Genomic DNA, 21,168 nt, shown 5'->3' with positions numbered 1-21,168 from the left:
CTCTGAGGCTGGCTGTGCTGCAGTTCTTTTCGGTCGCAGCCCGACAGATGATCGGCTTAAAGCGCACGCAGGTCTGCTACTGCATGGGCCTGGTTTCCGGACCCAGGCAGCGGGGTTCGTCCATCTGAAAGGCCTGTGCTTAATTCCTGCTCTGCTCTTGTTACTGCCGTTCTCCGCTTATGCCAATTCTCAAACGCTTGGACTTTCCTTCAAGTGTTAAATTGCGTATACTTCTCTTTGTCTCTCAAGTAAAGGCTCTTACAGTAGAATGTGACAGAATGGACAGTAGAACGTGCTGGCAGAGCACAGGGTCATTCAGGCCTGAGTTTCCTAAACGGTGGTTGTCTGGGGTCCCGCTGCCTCAGAGTTCTGGGAAGACACATGCTGAAGACAGAGTTGTGGCCTCCGCCCCCGACCCGCTGAGTGCGCGTGTCAGCAAGCGGTCCCCGAGAGCCCTGGAAGCGGTCCCCGCCCTCCTCCGCCTCCCGCTCATGAGAACACGAGCCAGAAACCTGCAGTTTTGCCCCGCGTGTCCCCGTGGGCAGAGCCAGAAACCTGCAGTTTTGCCCCGCGTGTCCCCGTGGGCAGAGCCAGAAACCTGCAGTTTTGCCCCGCGTGTCCCCGTGGGCAGAGGCAGAAATCGGGTCTCGGCCTTCAACGCCCGCAGCCCAGGCTTTCCCCTGCGGTCCCGGGAGGCGGGGTGCCGAGCGGCTCTGTTGTTGCCTCGCCCTGCAGCGGCTCGCTGTATTCACTAGACATTTTCTCTGATTGGAGTGACACATTTGAGAAAACCCTGCCCTAGTGAAAGTGGCCGCCTTAAATCCATGGGATCTGAGGCCAGTGCCTGCACCAACGGGACAAGTGATTCGTTAACGTGTGAGGTAGTAAACAGATGTCTTTCAGCACATTTTTATTATGAAATAGCACAGAGACACCAAAATGGAGAGAGCGCTGTGGGAAACAGCCATGGCCTTCTTAACAAATGCTTATGTTTTGTCATATTTGCTTCCTTTTAAAAAAAAAAAACATCACAGACACAATCCCCCTCCCTGCTATCTGTCCGGCCACGTCCCTCCCTCCCCTCGGAGAGGGTGTCCCTGTCCCGAAATTCATGTGCACGCTTCCCTCTCTTTCTTCCCTTTCTGCTACATACACACGTATCTTTCCATAACAGTTGTGATGGGAGTATTTTATAGTCGAGGTCTACGGCATCATATTGTACACATCACCTAGCGATGAAGGTCCCTTCCCTGGCATCATTTGTCAGTGCCACTCCCCTAAACACGCAAGATCAGGTCACATCTGCCTGCAGTATTCCATTACGTGACTGTCCCCCAGGCTGGTCCCTCTCCTGTCAGAGGACATTTAGGTTGGTTCCATTTCCTCCGTTATAAACAGCGCCGCAGGGGAAGTCCTTGGGAGCACGTGAGATACAGAGTCGGGGCTGGGGTGGTCGGGGAGGGACCCGCTGCCTCCCACGGCCTGACGGGCCGCCGCGGGACCGTCCGCAGGAGAGTGGCTGTGGATCCACGCAGGTGCAGGAGGGCCCGAAGCCCAGCTCAGGTGCCTGCCGCTGCCTTCTGTTGGGTCCCCTGGGGAGAGGGTGTGAGCATACAGAAAGTTCCACGTGCTGGGGCTCACATTCGTGACAGCATTTTTCTCCATCTCTCGAATTTTCCTTCGCAGAAGGTGACGCACTCTTACAAACCCTCCATTCTCGCCCTCGAAGACTTCTTGACCACATAAGTAACCTCCACAGGGAAGACGCCCTACTGAGGGAGGAAAGCAGCGTCTATGACGACATTGTTTTTGTGGATGTCGTGGACACTTACCGAAATGTCCCAGCGAAACTGCTGAACTTCTACAGATGGTAGGTGGTAAAAATGTGGGGTAGGTAGGACTCGGCTTACTGTTTTTTGGATGTAGGAACAATTTGTCAACATTAGACCACTGCGTTTTTTTTTAAACCAACCCCAGAACCCCTCAACACCTGGGCTGTGAGGTCTTGTGTCCTGGTTCTTTGTGAGGATTGACCTTTTAAAGTTCTGCCGCTTTGTCATTCAGATGAGCAGATCCGTGATGTGAATGATCTTTATCAAAAATAGGGCAAAAGTTGCTCTCATTTCGAGTTGTTCCATTCTCTCTGAGTCAAAATGAGTCCTGTGAGTCATTGTCTTGGTTGCCTCAAGCCAACACCAGATGAAAATCACTGAGTTTTAAAATGTCCCGTGTTCGGTGGTGATCACACCTACCGACCTACATGGCCCACGTACAGCTCCCTGGGACCCAGGTTACTGGTCTGAATTCTCTTCAGAACATCCACATTCTGTTTCTATCCTCTACTCCATGCATTCGAGAACCACTTGCCCTAATTCCAAACCTTTTCTGTAAGATGGAATGCAAAGCCGTGGGATTCTCCCATAACTTCCCAACCCGTCAGCATTTCTTCCACCTGGGTTGTCATTCCTGACTTTATGTGACTGATGGCAGCAACAATAACAACTACTATTATTTACATATTTATACAGTTAACAAGATTAGTCACTCTGGGGTCCGCTTACTTGCTGTTGAGCCATGTGACCCTGTCCACCCTAGAACAAACCCGAGCTGTCTCTGTCTAGCCTAAATTTAGAGGTCTCCACACCTGTGGAGATCAGGAAAACTGGATCAGGAAGCTCGTTTCTTGGCGAGCCCCCAAGTCTGTCACGCTCTTGCCTGTTGCCCCGGGCAGAGTGGATGGATGTAGTCCTGATTCATTTACAGAAGGTCACGTTTCATAGCTAGGGCAAGTTAATTTAATTTTGGAGTCACCCTGTGGCTAAAGGGCAGGTAGAAATAAGAGCTGGAAATCGGGGTGTGTCTAGAATACCAGGGTTGGGTCTGGACAACTGAACCGAGAGAAAGAACCTTCTTTAGCTCAAGGCCCCTGAGAGGGGTCCTTGTTGTAAGGGGGCCGAGGCAGGAAGGGAAAGAATTGAGTGAAGGGTGGAAATGGAGGTCCAGGAAGTGGGAAATCCGGATTGTGGGGTTCTAGGACTTTCTCTGGGGAGCTGATTCCTGGTTGTGGAAGTTCAGTGTTGTTTATCTGTTACCCTCGGCCTAAGTCTTCTCTCCTGTACTCCTTGCGCATCTCTGAGATCTCAGTCATCACTGCCACCTGAATCACTGGTGACAGGCTAATGGACCTGGGCCTGGGGCCCACTCCTCCCCTCCCCGCCTGTGCCACCCGTCCACCGTCCATGCTGTAATGAAAGCGGCGCTGGGCATTCTTTCTTTGGGTGACTCCTCAGTGGCTGCCGTGTCCTTTATCACAGCTCCTCCTGATGAGCAAATACTATGTGCTCCTGTGCTGTTAATTAGAAGTAAACTTCAGAAGCACGGGGTCATGGACTTCGGTGTGGACCTGTTGTGAAATTCACCATTCTTCAACCAAAAAACACGTTCTCCAGATTTTATTCAGATTTCTGCCATTGGGTTCCCTAGCAAGACTCTGGGTTTGTTTTGTTTTAATCCAAGATGGACAGGGATTGGCAGTGTGAAATGAAGTCAGTTTTGTCTCTGCTAGCCCTTACATGACTGGGTAAATGAAGTCACCCTCCTGTGCCTTCCTAAAGGTCATTTGTAAGAGTTTAATTGCGGGGAGTCATTTCTTCGGGGAAATCTATTTCCATGTTACAGCTCAGTGTTTTAAAAACCATCAGATCTCGGAGTGGAGTGGAACTCGTGGCACAACAGGGCATTTTGTGCAGCAGGGTTCCTTGGGAAAGCCTGCGAGGAACCTGTCCCCGCACCCTGGGCCCCCCGGGAAGAACCCAAGTGCCAGGGTTGGCATGTTTGCCAGCCTGATGGGAACAAGGTCACAGAACCGTTTGCACGTAGGTTCCGCTTAAGCCAGGTCTGTAGTTTATTGTGTTTTTGTCTGGACCCTTCAAATCCGCTTGTTGCTTCTCTGTTACACTCGGTGAGTATCGGTGAGGACACAGTTGCTGGCGGCAGGTTCTGAGCACGATCTCAGCCTCGGAGAAACAAAGTGTGCAGGTCGTCCAGGGACGGTCCTCCAGTAAAACAGTGGCGATGTCACCACGGCGGCATCGCTTCCTCTCCTGGTACAGACGCACTGACACCCGTTTTCCTTTCTGCCAACAGGACTGTGGAAACAACCAGCTTTGACTTACTGCTGAAGACAGACGACGACTGTTACATAGACTTGGAGGCTGTATTTAATAGGATTGCCCACAAGAATCTGGACGGGCCTAATTTTTGGTGGGGAAAGTAAGTTAAACCTTGTTTGCTCTTCGGCTTCGTGTCCCTGATCAAAAGGAATTAATTTAGAATGACAAACACACAAGCTGTTTTCCACAAGCAAAATGTGGCGGAGATGGGAAGCCTCCGGCCTGGGCCCCTGGGCCCCTGGGCGTTAGCGGTCCACAGTGAGAGGGGAGATCTGCCAACTGGGAAGCCTCGGGCTGCGGTGAATGAGGAGTGGAAGACTGTGTGGCCCTATTGTTGTGGCCTAGAAATAGCGGTGCTCGTGTGAGGAGGAGCAGTAGGAGACAGGTTAGAAGAGAGTTGTGACACGTTTCTGAAACTTCGCCGTTTCTTCGGGAATCCAACACGGATTCGGAGGCTTTAGCATATGTACACACGATGCTCTGGTACTTTCAGAAACTCCACAGACGTAACTTAGAGAATGTGATGAGCCAGTCTTTCATGTAACACACCTGCTAGGTAAATAATGCCTTGCCTTAGACCAAAAAAAAAAAAATTCCTTCTTTCCTTGCTTTTACAGCTTAGTCCTTTGTAGTGATTGTAAAGGGGTCCCGGCTCGTAGTGTAGGACAGCTGTCATACCGCCACAAAGAAGTCATCTCTTTTTGGCTCTCAGTTTCAGACTGAACTGGGCAGTGGACCGAACCGGCAAGTGGCAGGAGCTGGAGTACCCCAGTCCCGCCTACCCAGCCTTTGCCTGCGGCTCAGGGTACGTCATATCCAGGGACATCGTGCACTGGCTCGCCGGCAACGCGGGCCGACTGAAGACCTATCAGGTGAGTCCAATTTCTGCCCTGACTGTGCACTCTTCGTGCCGAGTCTCGTCCAGCCCGGTGTTCCGCCGCCAAGCGCAGAGCAGCATGCCTGGGAGGAGTCCCCCTGCGAGGTCAGGGACACAGCCATGGCTTCCAAACCCTGGCTCTAAATTCTGTTCCTAAAATCTTTTTTTGAGCCTACTTAATAGCTTTTCGGGCTGTAATTACACGGATAGTCCCTGGAGGAACTGGAAGCTTGACAGTCACAAGGAGGAAGGCTGTAAAGCTCCGGCTTGCTTTTTGTGGATCCCGGTGACCGTGTCACTCATCAGCCCACCTGGCCACCAGAGCCGCTGTAGCACTCATGCTGCCGGCGTGGGGCCCCCGACTGGCCCCTCGCCGTCTTGTGTGTAGTCACGTCAGCTGCCGGGTGTCCACGGCCACTAGGTTTCCCTGTGTGTGCAAGTGCTAGACTTGGCGTTTCCCGGAATAATCACAAAACAAAGAAGTGGAAAGATGACTTACGGAAACGTGTGGCATCGTGTTTAGAGATGGCGCAGCATTTCAGCTTCTGCGTTTTGATTCACGGGCGCACAGGGTGAAGACGTGAGCATGGGCATCTGGATGGCAGCCATAGGACCTGCGCGCTACCAGGTAAGCGAGCCTGGTGGGGCCGGCCCCAGGCTCTGCGGATTGAGGGAGTGAGGCACCCAGGTCAGAGGTTGGGCAGGAACAGCGAACAGAAGGTCTGGCAGCAGGGCGGAGCTCCTGATTCAGTTCACAGTCACCCACCTGTGTTCCCGTACTTTTCTGAGTTTAAATGTTTCGGATGGATGTGTTCCCACCCACAGAGGAGAATTAGGTTTTTATATGTTTCATTAGAAATTCTTTGTAGCTTCAAAATACAAGGAGTCAGGGGCGCCTGGCCGGCTCTGTCAGTGGAGCCTGCAGCTCTTGATCTGAAGGTCATGAGTTTGAGCCCACCTCCGGCGCAGAGATTACGTCAAAAAAAAAGACCTTAAGGAATCGGCTGGCAAGTTCCCAGCAGTGTAACGGTCCGGGGGCCCTTCAGCTCTTCTGACCGATGCAGATCCAACCCTGGATGTAAGTACCCGCAGGTGCTCCTGGAAATCCAGGACCACCGGGCCAGGGAAAGGAAGGAAGGAAGGAAGGGATCCCCAGAGGCCGGAAATGGGAACAGGGGCCCTGGGAAGAGGCAGGCACGAAGCTGGGCTTCAGCTCAAGGCTTTCTGGGGAATTTCCGATTCCTGCCCCTTCCACTTTGGCCACAGAAGGTGCAGCGGGTAGAGGCACATGCAGGGATGGGTGGGTAGGAACCCTGCACGGCGCCTGGGCCCAGAGCAGGCCCCGCTCGCGTCAGGGGTGCACGGGGATGAACCCTGTCTCCTGGGCCAGCCGTGACCACCCTGTGTCCTCCCAAAGTCCCGGCTTTGACTTGCGGAACACTGAAGATTATTTCTGCATCTGATCGTTGTGGTGGCTGTGGTTGGTGGGTCTCTCAGGTGTCTCAGGGAGCTTGTTTCCTGATGTGTTCAGAGACTTGTGTGTGTGACTGCATGGCCTTGGAAAGGAAGTATTTAAGATGTACTCTACAAAGAGGACTGATGTTGTTTCTGCCTCGCACTGGAGTCCATGACCATCTCCGACTGCACTGCTGGCGAATGGGACCCCTACTGTATCCCCAGCTAAGGGCAGGCTGGGGTTCCAGGTGCTCAGGGCAGACCCCTTTACATCCCACCCAGGGTCAAGGTTTGAGACCTGGGTTCTGTTTTCTAAACTACACACACAGACACACTCACACACTCACATACGCGCGGGCGCGCAGGCGCCTAAAATCCTCTCCCCATCCCTCCCTGGAGCCTACAAGCTCATTTCCATGGCTCCGAGTTCACTTTGGTTTCTCGCCAGGACGGCCTGTGGCTGTGTGAGAAGACATGTGAGACGGGAATGCTGTCGTCCCCGCAGCACTCGCCCCAGGAGCTGGCGCAGCTGTGGCAGCTGAAGGAACTGTGTGGGGATCCTTGTCAGTGCGAAGCAGCAGCGGCGGGAGGGTTTTGACTTGCTGTGCCGGGGGAGGACGGTACGCCTGGGAGCAGCTGGGGTCAGTCAGAGGAGAGCCTGCAGTTAGGCAACAGGCGCTGTGGTCTTTCCAGATAGTTCTAGGTTGGCACTTTTTACCTGAAACCAATGTGATATTTCTAAATGTTTGCACAAAATTTCCTTTTTAAAAATCAACTGCTACTGTACATAAAAATTTTATTTCCATATTGGAAGACCATTTGAAAAACACCAAATTGTTTTATAAAACATGTTTCTAAAATCTGAGGTATCCTTTCTAGTTTGTAATTCATTACCTATCACTTTTGGTTAAAATTGGCCTCGTTCAGAAATCTAGTAACCAAGAATGTGAATTCCAGCCTGGATTACAGAATAGCTTTGTGAGGCATAATTAGGATCATGAAGGGCCAAAAACAACTCACAGAATACTGTGTGGTCACTTATACCAAAGTTTGGGAATGGAAATGTCTGAGTGAAGTGGGCAACTGGGAAAGGAACCCATATAATTCTCAGTTCTGGACCTTAGTTTTAAAGTTCACTTATTAAGTGAGCTAATTTCAGTTTTCTTTTGCTGTTTAACATAAAGCCTGAAGGTCACGGTCTAGTACTATTAAAAAGAAAGCTAAAATTCTGTGGCTATAAATCAGATACCTCTCTGGGTTTTAGTGACAGAAGGATACTGCCAAGTAGCCGACACTTTAAAAGAATGAATTTTTCTTTCCTCCCATCATTGCATAATGTTTACCTAATATGAGTGAATTCCTATCAGAGATGGAAATCTTCTGTGGGATATATGCCCAGCTTAGGTACAACTGTAGGGAAAAGCATGTGGTGAATTTTTGCAAGTGCTCTAAAAACAGGGTAATGGAGGGAAGAGATCACAGCACACGTTACACATAGAAAATGCCTAAGTTTAAGCGACATTTCCCAAAGTGACCGTCCAAATCATTTTGCTAACCTTATAAGCTCGTAGTATCCATAGAGTTCCATTAGAACTGGTCCTATGACTGACATTAACTGTGTTCAGATTTCATTAGACTAGCTAGGTTCTATTTAATATTTAAATCTCCACATATGGAAATGTATAGTCACGAAATATGAAATAAAATCAGAAAATCATTAGTAGGTGCAAAGCCTTTATTACTGCTATTACATACAAGCCTAGAAATGGTCTCTTCCCAGTGAAAATACCACCTTTCCTATGCTTAGGGCAAGTTGTAAAACCTCTTTTTTCTGACAGAATTGTTCCAATAAATCCTTTATTTCCGGTGACCCCCACACCCAGTCATGATAAACAATGTAGTCCCCAAACTTTCTTAGCTCATTATTACCATCGCACCAACAGACAATCTCCACTTTCCACAGAATAAAACTGTAAGGACTGCTGGTCATTTTCGAGCTCGATCTCTCTGCCAGGCATCTAGAAGCAGAACAAAGGGTTGGGCGATAAAGAGAGAACCATCTTCATACGTGCACCCCTCCCGAACAGAGGTGTATGCTTCCCATTTAGAGACAAGACGTGTCACATGGAGCCCTAGATTCACAGTGTGTCGCACTAGGGAGACTCAGCCCGGCTCTGTTCTGTGGCTACTTACTTTGGGGCTTTCATAGGACAGCAGCAGTTCTGACACAGGGACTCTGAGAAGACGGGCCAGCAGTCCCTTCACCTTCTGAATTGTCATGGAGGCTGTCAAAGAAAAACACCCTCAGTTCTCTCAAATGACACATGTAAATCTAGCTCGTGTGACGAGACCACAGTCGCAACAATTCACGGTATCTGTTTCCCCGTGGACATCATTAGGGAAAGTCTCGCCTGCCCCATGCACCCCGAGAACCGGTTCCACACCACTGACCTGATACGTGGGGAACTGAGCCAGGGTTTGACCTAAGTGCCCTTTGACAGTGGGATTCCATTTCAGTGGTGGTGAACACTTCTCCATCTGAATAAACCAGAAATCCCGTTCTCTGCACAGAGGAGTAAATCTGAGTAAAATCATTCACTTTCTAAACCTCTGATGACTCGCTTACAGATGGCAGCGAGAATGCTGGCGTGGGGGCTCAGGCGTCCGGAGGGCGCCTCTCCATGGCTCTGCCTTGGTTTCCTCCTCTGTGGAAAGAGGCAGGGACCGGTCTGTGAGATTGTGATGGGGGACCTGCCTCATGAGCAGATGCCTTGGTTTGTTCAGAAAACGCTATGAACTTCTTTCCAAAGATGGGTTGGGGTAAATATTGGACATTTTGATGATGAGAAATACAGTTTCTTTGAAGCTTTAGCTGGAGGTACAGCAATAGTATGGTGTTCCTACAAATATCACATGTATGCAAATATTTTTCTACCAAAAATGATTTTTGTAAAGCTGTGTTTTTATGCAACTTGTGATAATAAATGTTATCTTTATTTTAGAATAAAAACTGGCCTTGTTTATGTGTTGAATATAAACAATTGACATACTTCACATAAGTTGTTCTTTTGTGTGTGAATATGTGTAGATAATCTTGTCCTTCTTACAGATGTCGGTGGACCGGGTTTCACTGTTCACAGGGTGGTTAGTGATGGGTTAAGAGCAACGGGAAAGGACCCATTCCTAAGTCATGTCAGAAACAAAAACTTCGGTCGTACAACAATCCTAGTAAGAAAGCTGCCCACTCGCACTAGGTCTACAGAAAAAGATGGCAATTTGCCCGTAATGCTCTTAATACTATTACCATTTCTAATGTCAACGTAACACACAATTGTTTTAACATTCAGAAAATGTGGAGATGGTTTGTGGCTTCCTAGGCCCCGTGTGGAAGTTTATGGGGGTGTACACTTCTAGGCTTTTCTCCGGTTGTCAGGACGGGCGGGTTTCTTGACGTCCTGACCCCACGTGCTGCTTTCTCGTGCAGCCGGCCAGCACCTGAAGGGCCACGGGGTCAGGACGACTCAGGATTGAATTTTTTTACTTCAGTTTAATGAATTTCAACTTAAATGGCGACTCGTGGCAGCCATACTGCACAGTTGACCCTAGACCCCTGCGCTCCGCTCCTGCTGCCTGACACCGCGGGGCACAGAGCTGCCAGGGGTTACTCGGCCCCTCCCCTGCCCCACTGGTGAGCAGTCAGGTGGTGGGGAAATTTCCCATTACAGGTGCTACAAGGCAGACATTTTAAAATGTGAATTTACTCCACTCACAAGCAAAGTATTTTGAGAGTCACTTAGGGCGCTACACGTTTCATCTCCTCAGAGCCTCGCTGCTCCACACTTAACCCGTCCAGACCACTCTCTCACCGTGAGGCGGGCTTCCATCTGACAAGGCACAGGACGCTCGAGAGACTGTAATCCTAAGTTTAAGTACATTAGATCAATCTAGTTGGTGGACTAACAGTATTTTCAGGATGAAACTAATTCTGTGCCAGTAACAGTGATGTTTAGACAGAGTTCTGGAGTCATTTTTCCAAAGAAAACCCATTTCAGTGTGTCCATTAAAAGACCACATCTGAGAACTTTCTGCGGGGATTCCTAACCGACAAGGAGCAGAGTGTATATGAAGTCACAAATGTCCAAGTAATTCACACTTCAGCTCACCAAGACAGGTTTCCTGTTTTACGAAGGGACGGTAAGACTTCAGGCCCAGTGACAGTCTCTCTGGACCAGCACCATAATTTGGGCACTAAACAGCGGTGGGCTCGGGAAAGGCCATGCCGCTCCAGCACTCGTGCCTTTGGCTAAATAGGTCATTGTTTAACAAGACTTTCCTACACAAGCTGATATGGGTACGGGAGACTTGAGTGTTTGGGGGGGAAGGACGCATTGTATTTTAGATCATAAAAGGTTAGTGAAAACCTAGAAGCTCCAAAAGTCCACACTTCCACATACTTTCTACCAGCTGACTCATGCCTAGGCCAGTGATTCCTAAGTGTAAGGAGACAAAAGTCCTGTTTTTCTTACCTGGCAGTCGTTTCTCTAGGACTTTCTGATCAACTTGATTAGGATATTTTATCTTCAGTGCTTGAAAGAAAAAAAGGAAAAAGACTGAGAGCTAGTATAATAAGGGTTCAAAATGCACACCCGTGCACCTGCCCCAGGATCCAACTGTAGGACCACTGGGCTCAGATCCTAATACACGAACAGCTCTAACTAATGTTGAAAATTCCTTCTACTAATTCTTCACAGAATTAACAATTAACAACAGTTATTCACGGGATTAACAACAACAGAAAGCGCTGGACCAACATTCCAGTGCCTCCCCTGCTCCCCTCCGACTCCTGGCCTGACGGTGTAGCCGGAGACCCCGTGTAAGAAAGTCACACATTCACAAACCACAAGGCAGCGCACTTCTCAACACGCCCCGCCCCAGTTTCTAACAGTTGAGCTGAAAGCATGGGAACTCCCAAAACTTGTGATACAACTCGGAGATGTTCAAGAATTCATCCTTTCTTTCGAAACTGGAGTACCCCACCTACCTCCTTAAGAGAAACCAACAGCCCCTATCTGTGTTGGCGCCTAAAGACGCACATACAAGTAAGCGGTTTTTGTGCGGTTCTTACCTAGTAGCTGGTTTTTGAGCAAAAACGGCTGCTGTATCTTGAGTTCCCCGTCTTCGGGCGCACCGTATTCTGTGCAAGAAGCATAAACACGGATCACGATAAACCAAAGGCCCCTACAAGGAAAACCACAGGCACCGAAAGGACCCCTACAGCCTTTTCCTTCCGGCAGCAGCTGCTCCGCTCACCTGGGATCTGTCCCCTTCACTGGGCTACTAGTTTACTTGTTTACTTGAGGGGGACGGCCACGGCCAGCCACTGCATCCAGGCAGCCACCCCCGCCTCGGCAGCGACTCGCAGCGCCCCGCCTCCCCGACAAGACCCCGTCTTGCCTCCCAGCCGGCGAGACCAGGCGGTGCCTCCAGAGCCGTAAGACGCGGGGTCAGAGCTCCGCCTTCGCGAACAGCTCCCTCGCCTTCGGGGTCCTGAGCCAGAACCCCGGGACCAGATGGGACACAACTCAAGGGACACCTCCAGGTGTCAGGCAGATGGCGCCACACCAGGCTGGGTGCCCGGGCCCATCCCCCGCCTGGAAAAGCAGCGTCGAGAGGCGGCGGCGGGAGGACAGACCTCGCCTGCGCGGACTCGTGCGGGGCCCACCGGGGCCTGCGTTTCTCTAACTGCCCTGCGAGAGGCCGGGCTCCTCTCAGGGCCATCTTAGCGGCCACATGGAGCGACCCAAGCCGCTGCGGGACACAACCTCCCCTTCCCCCGCCCCGCCCCCAGGTGACTCGGTTCCCCGAAGTGGCGGGAAGGCGGGTGGCTTCTGGCGGGGATCGGAAAGCGCCCCCCGGCAGGCGCCTTCCCGTCCTCGCGGCCCGCGCCCCAGCCGGAGCGATCCGCGGCGGGCGGCACCGGAAACGGGTTTGAGAACGAACATCCGGGACACGTGACGCCTGGAGTGACTACGAAGTCAAAGCGGGGGAAGACGGCAGGGACAGAGTCGCCTAGTGGGGGCTTCAGGGCCTGAGGACCCAGGCGGGTAAGGTAAGGAAGCCCCGGGCGGGGGGTGGGGGCGCACTGGAGCTGGGCGGAGGGGACCGGAAGCGCTGGTCGCCTTGGCCCCGGGCAGCTTCGGCAACACCAGGGCCGGGCTTCAACCTTAACTCGATCTGCCCGCTGCTCCTGCCCCGCCAAAGAGGGGAGGGGCTTCCACCGCAGGGCCCCCCCACCCCCCACCCCCCGGCCAGCGACCCGATGCGGATCTCGGCCTTCCTGGAGGCCTCCGACTCCACGGGCTCCCTCTGCCGAGCGAGGCTGCGGACTCTGCCCTGAAGAGGTGGGTTCGTGTCTGACTCCCCACCGGCGGACGCGGCCCCAGCACCGTGCCGAGGGCCTCTTCGGAGGACCCCACCACGGCCAGAAGAACAGCAGGGCCACCGAGGGTCCCCTCGCACGGACCATGGCCAGGGCTACAGGGGCGGCGCGGGGGGGACTGCGGCCCACACACATACTGAGGCACAGCGACTGGTACCGGGGATGCGCCGCAAGGAACTCCGCGTGGGGCCGGTTCTTGTCGGGGTCCTGGTGGCCGCCCGCCGCCTTCCACTCGTGGCCGAACGCCTTCCGGTAATCGAGCTCCGCGCCACGCCTCTCCTCCGGCGGGATCTGCAGGACAAACACGGTCTGTGCTTTGTGTCCTGCGCTGCGCGCTGCTCTCTGAGGAACAGCCATCACTCGGAGAGCGACGAGGCGTCTCTTCTTACTGTCCCTTCCAACAGGGACAGGACTCGGGAGCTGACGGCGGAAGGAGGTAAGAACTTCGTCCTACATTTTCCCCACGAGAGTGTCCACAGCCGGCGTCCGGCCCGCGGGTGCACCCTCACCCTCACCCCACCCCAGAGCGCACTGTTCCAGGCGGGCACACTGTTCCAGGCGAGCAGCGCAGAGCCAGCAGGGCCCTGCCCCCGCAATTTCTTGAGAGCAGTGGCTGAGAAGAGGAGGACAAGCTTTCTGACTCTTCCTCCTGTAATCCCCCCCAAGACAAAGGAGCAAACCCCGACGCGCTCCGCCCCTTCTCAAAACAACCGAGCAACAGGCTTCTCCTGGACTGGACTCGTCCACGCCACCTCCTGAGGAGCCGGAAAGAACTATCATGTGTCAGGCGCAGGACGATTCTGATCGTGCGTTTCCTATTCTAGAAGACATCGTCAGATCCTGAACCCAGCACTCACCTCGCATTTGTTCAGGGTCTTCAACTGACCGATTTTGGCGATGATGAGCCCACGCGTGGTATGTGCTGCTTTGCTCCCTTCGGTCAGGGGGTTTCTGCTGCAGGACAGAGCGTGCAGACTCGGTAACTTATCCAGCTCATTGATAAATGACCACTGAAACCCAGCAAAAGAGAATAGTGAAAATAAACATGTTTCACGCTCATTTCTTGGAGTCTTGAACTAGCAAGAGAAAAGGGAAAAACCCTCGCTCCAACCCGAGGTGCAGTATTGTCCCTATGCACAGAGCACCCACTGGGAAGACCACACACTTTCACTCTAGAACCATGTCACGTACAATGACAGTCTGCTTACTGTGACTTACATTAAGTTCTTTCGTAATACTTCAGGGTTTTCTGAGGGGAATCATTTCTCTTTCAATTTAAAATATTTCTTACTATGTCAAAATGAAAAGCTTTTGCACAGCAAAGGAAACCAGCAACAAAACTAAAAGGCAACCTACAGAATAGGACAAGATATTTGCAAATAACACATCCAATAAAGAGTTAGTATCTAAAATGTAAAAGGAACTTAGCAATCACAACACTCAAAGAACAAATAATTCAATGAAAAATGGGCAGAAGACATACACAGACATTTCTCCAAAGACACCCAAATGGCCAACACATGAAAAGATGCTCAATATCACTCACAATCAGGGAAATGCAAATCAAAACTACAATGAGAGATCACCTCACACGTGTCAGAATGGCTAAAATCTACAACACAAGAAACAACAGGTGTTGGCGAAGATGTGGAGAAAAGGGAACCCTTTTCTCCACGCCCCTGCACACTGGTGGTGGGAATGCAAACTGGTGCAGCCACTATGGAAAATCATATGGAGGTTCCTCAAAAAGTTAAAAACAGGGGCGCCTGGGTGGCTCAGTGGATTAAGCCGCTGCCTTCGGCTCAGGTCATGTGGGATCGAGCCCCGCATCGGGCTCTCTGCTCTGCAGGGAGCCTACTTCCTCCTCTCTCTCTGCCTGCCTCTCTGCCTACTTGTGATCTCTCTCTCTGTCAAATAAATAAATAAAATCTTAAAAAAAAAAAAAAGTTAAAAACAGAGCTACCCTATGATCCAGCAATCACACCACTGGGTCTTTACCCAAAAAATGCAAAACACTAACTTTGGGATACATGCAACCCTATGCTTACAGCAGCATTATTTACAACAGCCAAACCAAAGCAGCAGCCCACGTGTCCACTGACTGATGACTGAAGATGTACGTACATACAATGGACTATTACTCAGCCATTAAAAAAAAAAAGAAATGAAATCTTGCCATTTGCAAAACATGGATGGAGCTGGAGGGTATTATGCTAAGCATAGTAAGTCAATCAGAGAAAGACAAACATCGTATGATCTCACTCATGTGGAATTTAAGAAACAAAAGAGAGACACAAACCAAAAAAAAAAAAAGACTCTTAACTATAGAGCCCAAACTGATGGTCACCAGAGGGGAGATGGGGAGATGAATGGGAGATGGGGGAAAGGGAGTGTAGACTAAAGTGTATTAGTGTATTTAGCTTGATGAGGCCTGAGTAACGTGTGGAAGGGTGGGGTCACTATACTGTACACCTAAAACTAACACAACACTGCATGTTAACTATAGTACAGGTAAAATTAATTTTATAAAGCATATTTTTAAAATGAAGTAAATATCTTGAAATGGAAGGAACTGACGAACTCCTCGTGAGAGCGGAAACGAGGGCTCATGAGGTACGTACATTCCGCAGAAGCCCTTACTTGTGATATCTGATTGTCATTCACGACAAGGTACTGCAAGGAAGGAAACATGGATGTTTTGTGCCCTAGAAAAAAAAAGGAGAACGAAGTTACACAGGAGAAGTGAAAGAAAGAGCTCAAGTATGAAGTATTGGGCAGGGGAGGGGAGCTAATGATCTCACATACCAGTTCCAGCATCTGGAAAATGTATAGAAGAAAGTCCAATGTCAGAAAGGATGAGTTGTTCTAATCTGAAATTTAAAACATTAAATTTGATTATAAAGCGCAGTAGAAAATGCTACAGGCTCAACCAGACTGCATCTGTAAAATTTCCCCCACACCCTAGGTTCCATGCCCCGTGAAACGCTGAGAAACCACACAGTGCAGTATGGGGCACATGGAGTGGACTCTAGAATGTACTCTGAGGATTCTACCAGTCGCCTACCAATTCCTAGTGCCCACGGCTGTGCTACGTGGGTCTCAGAGGAAAGAGACATGGTCTAAGTGCCCAAAGGGCGATGAATGAAGACTGTGGACATCTGCACCAGGGCCACATTATTCATTCTTCAGTCACCTAGTGCAGATGTAGACTAAAGCGTATGCGGTTTGCAGGGACATGGTCCACATAAATGCAAATAAAAATGTCCCAAAGGGAATTCCTCAGTTTGTGAATGCCGCCATCATCATCATCATCACATTTCCACTGAGAAAGCAGAGATAGGATGTGATCCATTTATTAACCATTTTCTAAGCACTACTGCAAGCAGCACTGAAGAAGCAAATTACCTGGGCAGATAGGCTATTAGAAACAGCTGGTTTTCATCAATTAATTGATTAGAGGAAAGGTCTAATAACTTGACTGTCTGCAGGACATCAGCCGGCCTGTATGGAAAATAAAAACGTTTCCACATGAATTTCATCTCTTAATTGGTTTTGAAGATACAGCTTTAAAGTACCGCCTTTAGTGTAAAGGAGAGGGAGGAACGGGAGGCAGGTGGACAGCACCACAGAAAGGAAACGCGGGGCCCTGATGGTGATGGAAACGTTCTGTCTGGACTGGACCGATGTCAGGACCCTGCCTGTGATATGGAACCGCAGCTCTGCAAGACGTTCCCGAGGGCGTGGATCTGGCTCATGGGTACAGGGGATCTCTAGGTAGTCTTTCTGGTAACTGCATAGGAATCTCAAATTATCTCGAAATAAAAACTGTAATTTGAAAACACCGTAGTGGCTAGGTGTCTTCAAACTCAGTCGGTTGAGTGTCTGACTCTTGGTTTTGGCTCAGGTAATAATCTCAGTGTCATAAGATCGAGCCCTGAATGGGGCTTCCTGTGCTTCTCCCTATGTTCCTCCCCCACTCACTCGCTCTCCCTTGCTCCCTAATAAACAAATATTTAAAAATGAGTAAAAATAAAAACACCTGCAGGTGCCTGTATAGAAAATAGCTGCATACAGTAAAATCTTATTACCCTGAATCTGTTCAATGAGAATTTGTTGTAAATTTGCCCATGTTTAGTTTTAATAATTTAATGATAGTCGACAAAAGAGAAAGACAACATATTTAATTTACTTAAAGAGAACAAACTTTTACAAATACTTTGGTACATCAACCTTCTGCAGATAATGCTACCTAAAATGCATTATTTGATCCTTATAAAGCATTTCCTACAGGACCTCCATTTAGAAACAAATTAAATATATTTCTGTGAAACTAATAAAATTCTTGTCTTCAAATATATTTAACTCAAGGCTCTCACTCTGATGGGCTTTTCCTCAATCAGGACCAATGATCAGAGGTGCCCTACTTTGTAAAGAATAAGCAGGTTTCTAATTCTCACTGGCAAATCCTTTAGAAAGAAAAACCAGTGTGAGGCATCCTTGAGACTGTTCACTTATTCAGACTACACGGCGAAAAATGGACAGAAGTAAGCCTTTGTTACCTTTCTGAAATGAGGAGATCGTTAGACTTGAGGTACAGCTCCTCAAGGACCGGCCACCCAGTGGCACACCAGAGCACCTGGAGAGAAACGGAGTTCAGGCTGAAGCAGCCTCTCTCATGTGTTTCTTCCTGTGAGTTAATTACTATTACCTCCACTTTAACTCAGCTCCCTTATGTTTTAGAAACAAAATGTCCTATGGACACTTCATCATGGACTCTAACTCAGGCCGGGAGCACTGGTGGGCCGGCGACAAAGTGTTTCGATGACGTGGGAGCGTATACAGTCGGCGCTCTGGCAGCTGTGAATGCATCCTCCAGGGAGGTCTTGAACTGTACGAGGACTGCAAAGCGATGTGCAGACATGCACTACGCACACTCTTAGCACATGACATTGTCTGCTCCAGCGAAGGAAGGAACTTGATGGTAAATACCGCGGCTCAGTTCCCAATGCTGACCCGGGTGTGCAAAGAATACGCTCATTAGACGGCGTTTCCCAGACTATTTCTATGTTTTCAAAATTGAACTTCACCACCATCTCTAGTACCTGAATTTCTATGCGCCCTGCTTGTTCTCAGGCTAACTCTAATCCTATCTCTGAGGAAGGAGCGCTAGGACATACGTGCACCAGTAAAGGCGACTGGTCTCTACAGAAGGCCCCTCAGTGGCATTTCAAAGACAAGGACTTCGTGGGGAAGGTACATATCTGCGAAAACGGAATATACTGGGCACATATACAGGTCACCTGGGATGGAAAATAGCAGTGCCAGATAGAAGTTCCAAATGCTGCCGGGCAAAGTACCCACTAGGCCACTTTGAACCCAGCTGTACACAATGAACAGTGGATTCCAGAGCTAAACTTTAAACGAGAAAAGGATGTGAGAATCTTCTGGCAGCTCTGCCTTGGAGCACATGCGGAGAAGCTCCATCAACAGCTAAGTCGAGGGCTCTTCAAGTTCGGCGTAGGTTAACTCCACCCCGCTCTGGAGTGCTACAGTTCAGAAAGACACCAGAACAATCCAGAAGGAGCTGAGAGAGAAAATCCCAATCCCAAAATATAAAATTTTACTTCACTGCAATGATTCTGTAACTCCTTTCAGTGAGGCAGTTTAAAGAATCCTATTATTTGGATAACAGGATGATTAAAACCAAGCCACGGTTGTGCTTCTGTTCCCTATTAAGCCAAGAATTTTAAATTTCTTATTTCTGGGTAATAAATTGGAGAAATAGGATTACCTCCTCCCATGTTATTCCTGTTTGGTTAAGGACTAAAACCTTCAGTGCAGGAAATGTTCCGGTTCGAGCTGGTGAACCCGAGGGAAAGCGGAGTTTATTCTCACTGTAGAAAAAGAAGTCACAATGTGCTGATCACCCAGGAAGCCCAAGTGAAAGTCCCTATAAGCAACAACTTGGGATTTTTTTTTTAAAGATTTTTATTTATTTATTTATTTGAGTGAGAGAGAGCTTGAGATGGGAGAAGGTCAAAGGGAGAAGCAGACTCCCCATGGAGCTAGGAACCTGATGCGGGACCCAATCCCGGGAATCCAGGATCATGACCTGAGCCGAAGGCAGTTGCTCAACCAACTGAGCCATCCAAGCACCTAACAACTTGGGATTTAATAGCAGGCATTTGGTCTGTTTCGACATTAAAGCGAAATTAATTAAAAGCCAAGGGAGTCCAGGCTACCTCATTTTCAGTATTTGCGATGCATGACTTTTTGGTAGCTGACATCCACAGATGTTCTCCGAGGGCCGGGGCAGCTGGCTGGAGCGTAAGCCTCAGGCGTTCGTAAGAACAGCATCCAGATTTGCAAGGCAGATTCTGGACACCACAAAATCCAGCGCCCTCTCAACTGCCCTACGGATAGGCTGCCCCAGGGGCTACAGTCCTGCTCCTCCAGGGTCTCGAAACCACTCTCTCGCTATCAGGATGGATAAAATCAGTCACTGCCTCTTGGTGCTCTCTTGTGATCCTGATCTCAGATAGTGCTCAATCCTGAGTCATCGTGAAAGGTACCATGAAAACATGAGCCCCTGTTTCCAGAAGAGGAGATGCCAGGGGTCAGAGGACACCCTCCGCCCTATCTGGAGCACTGATTCAGGCCTGACCCTCCGCTCTCACTGAACCTGCTTGAGCCAGGTACGAGCCACCTGTCCACACCAGGCTGGCTCGAGTACTTTCATACTTCCCACCTGGCTGAGCCCTCAGAGAATCAGGTTCTAAGACTGAAACTAACCAAGCGTCAGAAGAGGCCCGGAAGATGGTGCCATTAGTGAAACATGCAGCTTGGCGGACAATCTTTATCAGAACTGAAGGAGACAGCATTACAACGGAATTGCTCATTCCTACAGCAATCAAGTGCCAGAAGATTCGGAACAAGTAAGCACTCTTCACAGCCCCTCTCCTACTCCCCAGTTAAATACTGACTCCCCCAGAAGGCCCATCCTTCATGGGTAGCCTCAAAAGAGACACCAAGATCTTCCAGCTCGACAGGCCAACCCTCCCTCAGTCAACCAAGAGACTCCCCTCTCCAATCCCCCAGAAAAGGGGTGCCTAGCTAGCTCAGTCAATAGAGCATGAAACTCTTCTTATCTTGAGGTTGTGACTCTGAGTCCCTCGTTGGGGGGAAAGCTTAAATATAAATAAGCAATAAGTAACTGGTGGTCCAGTTAAGTGTCACATGTTGTGATGAACACTGGGTGTTATACGCAACTAATCTGCATGCACTACATCAAAAACTGATGATGGGGGCGCCTGGGTGGCTCAGTGGGTTAAAGCCTCTGCCTTCAGCTTGGGTCATGATCCCAGAGTCCTGGGATCGAGCCCCATGTCAGGCTCTCTGCTCAGCAGGGAGCCTGCTTCCTCCTCTCTCTGCCTGCCTCTCTGCCTACTTGTGATCTCTGCCAAATAAAGAAATAAAATCTTAAAAAAAAAAAACTGATGATGTACTATACATTGGTTAATGGAACAATTTAAAAATTAAAATTTAAAAAATAAATTGATTTTTTAAAAAGCGTCTGACTCAGTTTCAGCTCAGATCATCATCTCAGGGTCATGGGATCAAGTCCCGAGTTGCACTCCACGCTGGGCATGGAGCCTGCTTAAGACTATCCTTCCCTCTACCCCTCCCCCAACTCCTGGGCACTCAAAACAAAACAAAATTAAAAAGGTCTAGTTAAAAAAAAAAAAAAAAGAAGAAGAAGATGGGGCGCCTGGGTGGCTCAGTGGGTTAAAGCCTCTGCCTTCGGCTCAGGTCATGATCCCAGGGTCCTGGGATCGAGCCCCACATCAGGTTCTCTGTTCCACAGGGAGTCGGCTTCCTCCTCTCTCTCTGCCTGCCTCTCTGCCTAGTTGTGATTTCTCTCTGTCAAATAAATAAAATATTAAAAAAAAAGAAGAAGAAATTAAGCTTAAATTCCACTGAGCCGTGTTTCCCTCTCTCCCACAGAGATGCTATGAGGGAATGAGGATAAGTTGGGGTTTTTGTAACAGGTGATAAATGGACACCCATGAGCTCATACCTGAGATTAAGAACTTCCAGATGTTCCAGCTGATCAGCAATATCTAGGACTTCATCCCACGAGGACAACAGGTTTCTTGACAAATCTACTTTTCTGATATCTCAAAGCACCCATTAAGGAAGGGTAAGTTGGAAAGAGTCACACAAAA

At 49.4% G+C, this 21,168-nt stretch overlaps 2 protein-coding genes across 4 annotated transcripts in view; one reads left to right on the top strand and one right to left on the bottom strand.

The window, feature by feature from the left end:
• Positions 1 to 9,558, top strand: part of B3GALNT2 (beta-1,3-N-acetylgalactosaminyltransferase 2) — a 59,648-nt gene extending 50,090 nt beyond the window's left edge. Inside the window, exons 8-12 of the mRNA XM_046027874.1 lie at positions 1,687 to 1,870; positions 4,147 to 4,272; positions 4,885 to 5,044; positions 5,621 to 5,677; positions 6,953 to 9,558. Coding sequence (XP_045883830.1) covers positions 1,687 to 1,870; positions 4,147 to 4,272; positions 4,885 to 5,044; positions 5,621 to 5,677; positions 6,953 to 7,102 — 677 coding nt within the window. The 3' untranslated portion in view covers positions 7,103 to 9,558. The remainder of the gene's footprint in view (positions 1 to 1,686; positions 1,871 to 4,146; positions 4,273 to 4,884; positions 5,045 to 5,620; positions 5,678 to 6,952) is intronic.
• The window catches only part of TBCE (tubulin folding cofactor E), an 81,216-nt gene continuing 67,133 nt past the window's right edge, over positions 7,086 to 21,168 (bottom strand). For 2 of the 3 annotated variants that reach the window (XM_046027871.1, XM_046027872.1), the window contains exons 6-17: positions 21,021 to 21,120; positions 18,735 to 18,837; positions 17,503 to 17,579; positions 16,349 to 16,444; positions 15,749 to 15,813; positions 15,584 to 15,648; positions 13,801 to 13,953; positions 13,081 to 13,234; positions 11,630 to 11,698; positions 11,031 to 11,090; positions 8,698 to 8,789; positions 8,222 to 8,522 (exon numbers count right to left, since the gene is read on the bottom strand). In XM_046027871.1, coding sequence (XP_045883827.1) covers positions 8,430 to 8,522; positions 8,698 to 8,789; positions 11,031 to 11,090; positions 11,630 to 11,698; positions 13,081 to 13,234; positions 13,801 to 13,953; positions 15,584 to 15,648; positions 15,749 to 15,813; positions 16,349 to 16,444; positions 17,503 to 17,579; positions 18,735 to 18,837; positions 21,021 to 21,120 — 1,127 coding nt within the window. In that variant the 3' untranslated portion in view covers positions 8,222 to 8,429. Of the gene's footprint in view, positions 7,223 to 8,221; positions 8,523 to 8,697; positions 8,790 to 11,030; positions 11,091 to 11,629; positions 11,699 to 13,080; positions 13,235 to 13,800; positions 13,954 to 15,583; positions 15,649 to 15,748; positions 15,814 to 16,348; positions 16,445 to 17,502; positions 17,580 to 18,734; positions 18,838 to 21,020; positions 21,121 to 21,168 lie in introns of those variants that run through there. The other variant, XM_046027873.1, reaches the window with a different exon arrangement.

This window comes from Meles meles, chromosome 13 (genome assembly GCF_922984935.1).
Source record: "Meles meles chromosome 13, mMelMel3.1 paternal haplotype, whole genome shotgun sequence".
In the NCBI taxonomy this organism is placed as follows: Eukaryota; Metazoa; Chordata; class Mammalia; order Carnivora; family Mustelidae; genus Meles; species Meles meles.
The sequence above is the reverse complement of the archived record's forward strand: the minus strand, read 5'-3'. Positions and strand labels throughout refer to the sequence as shown.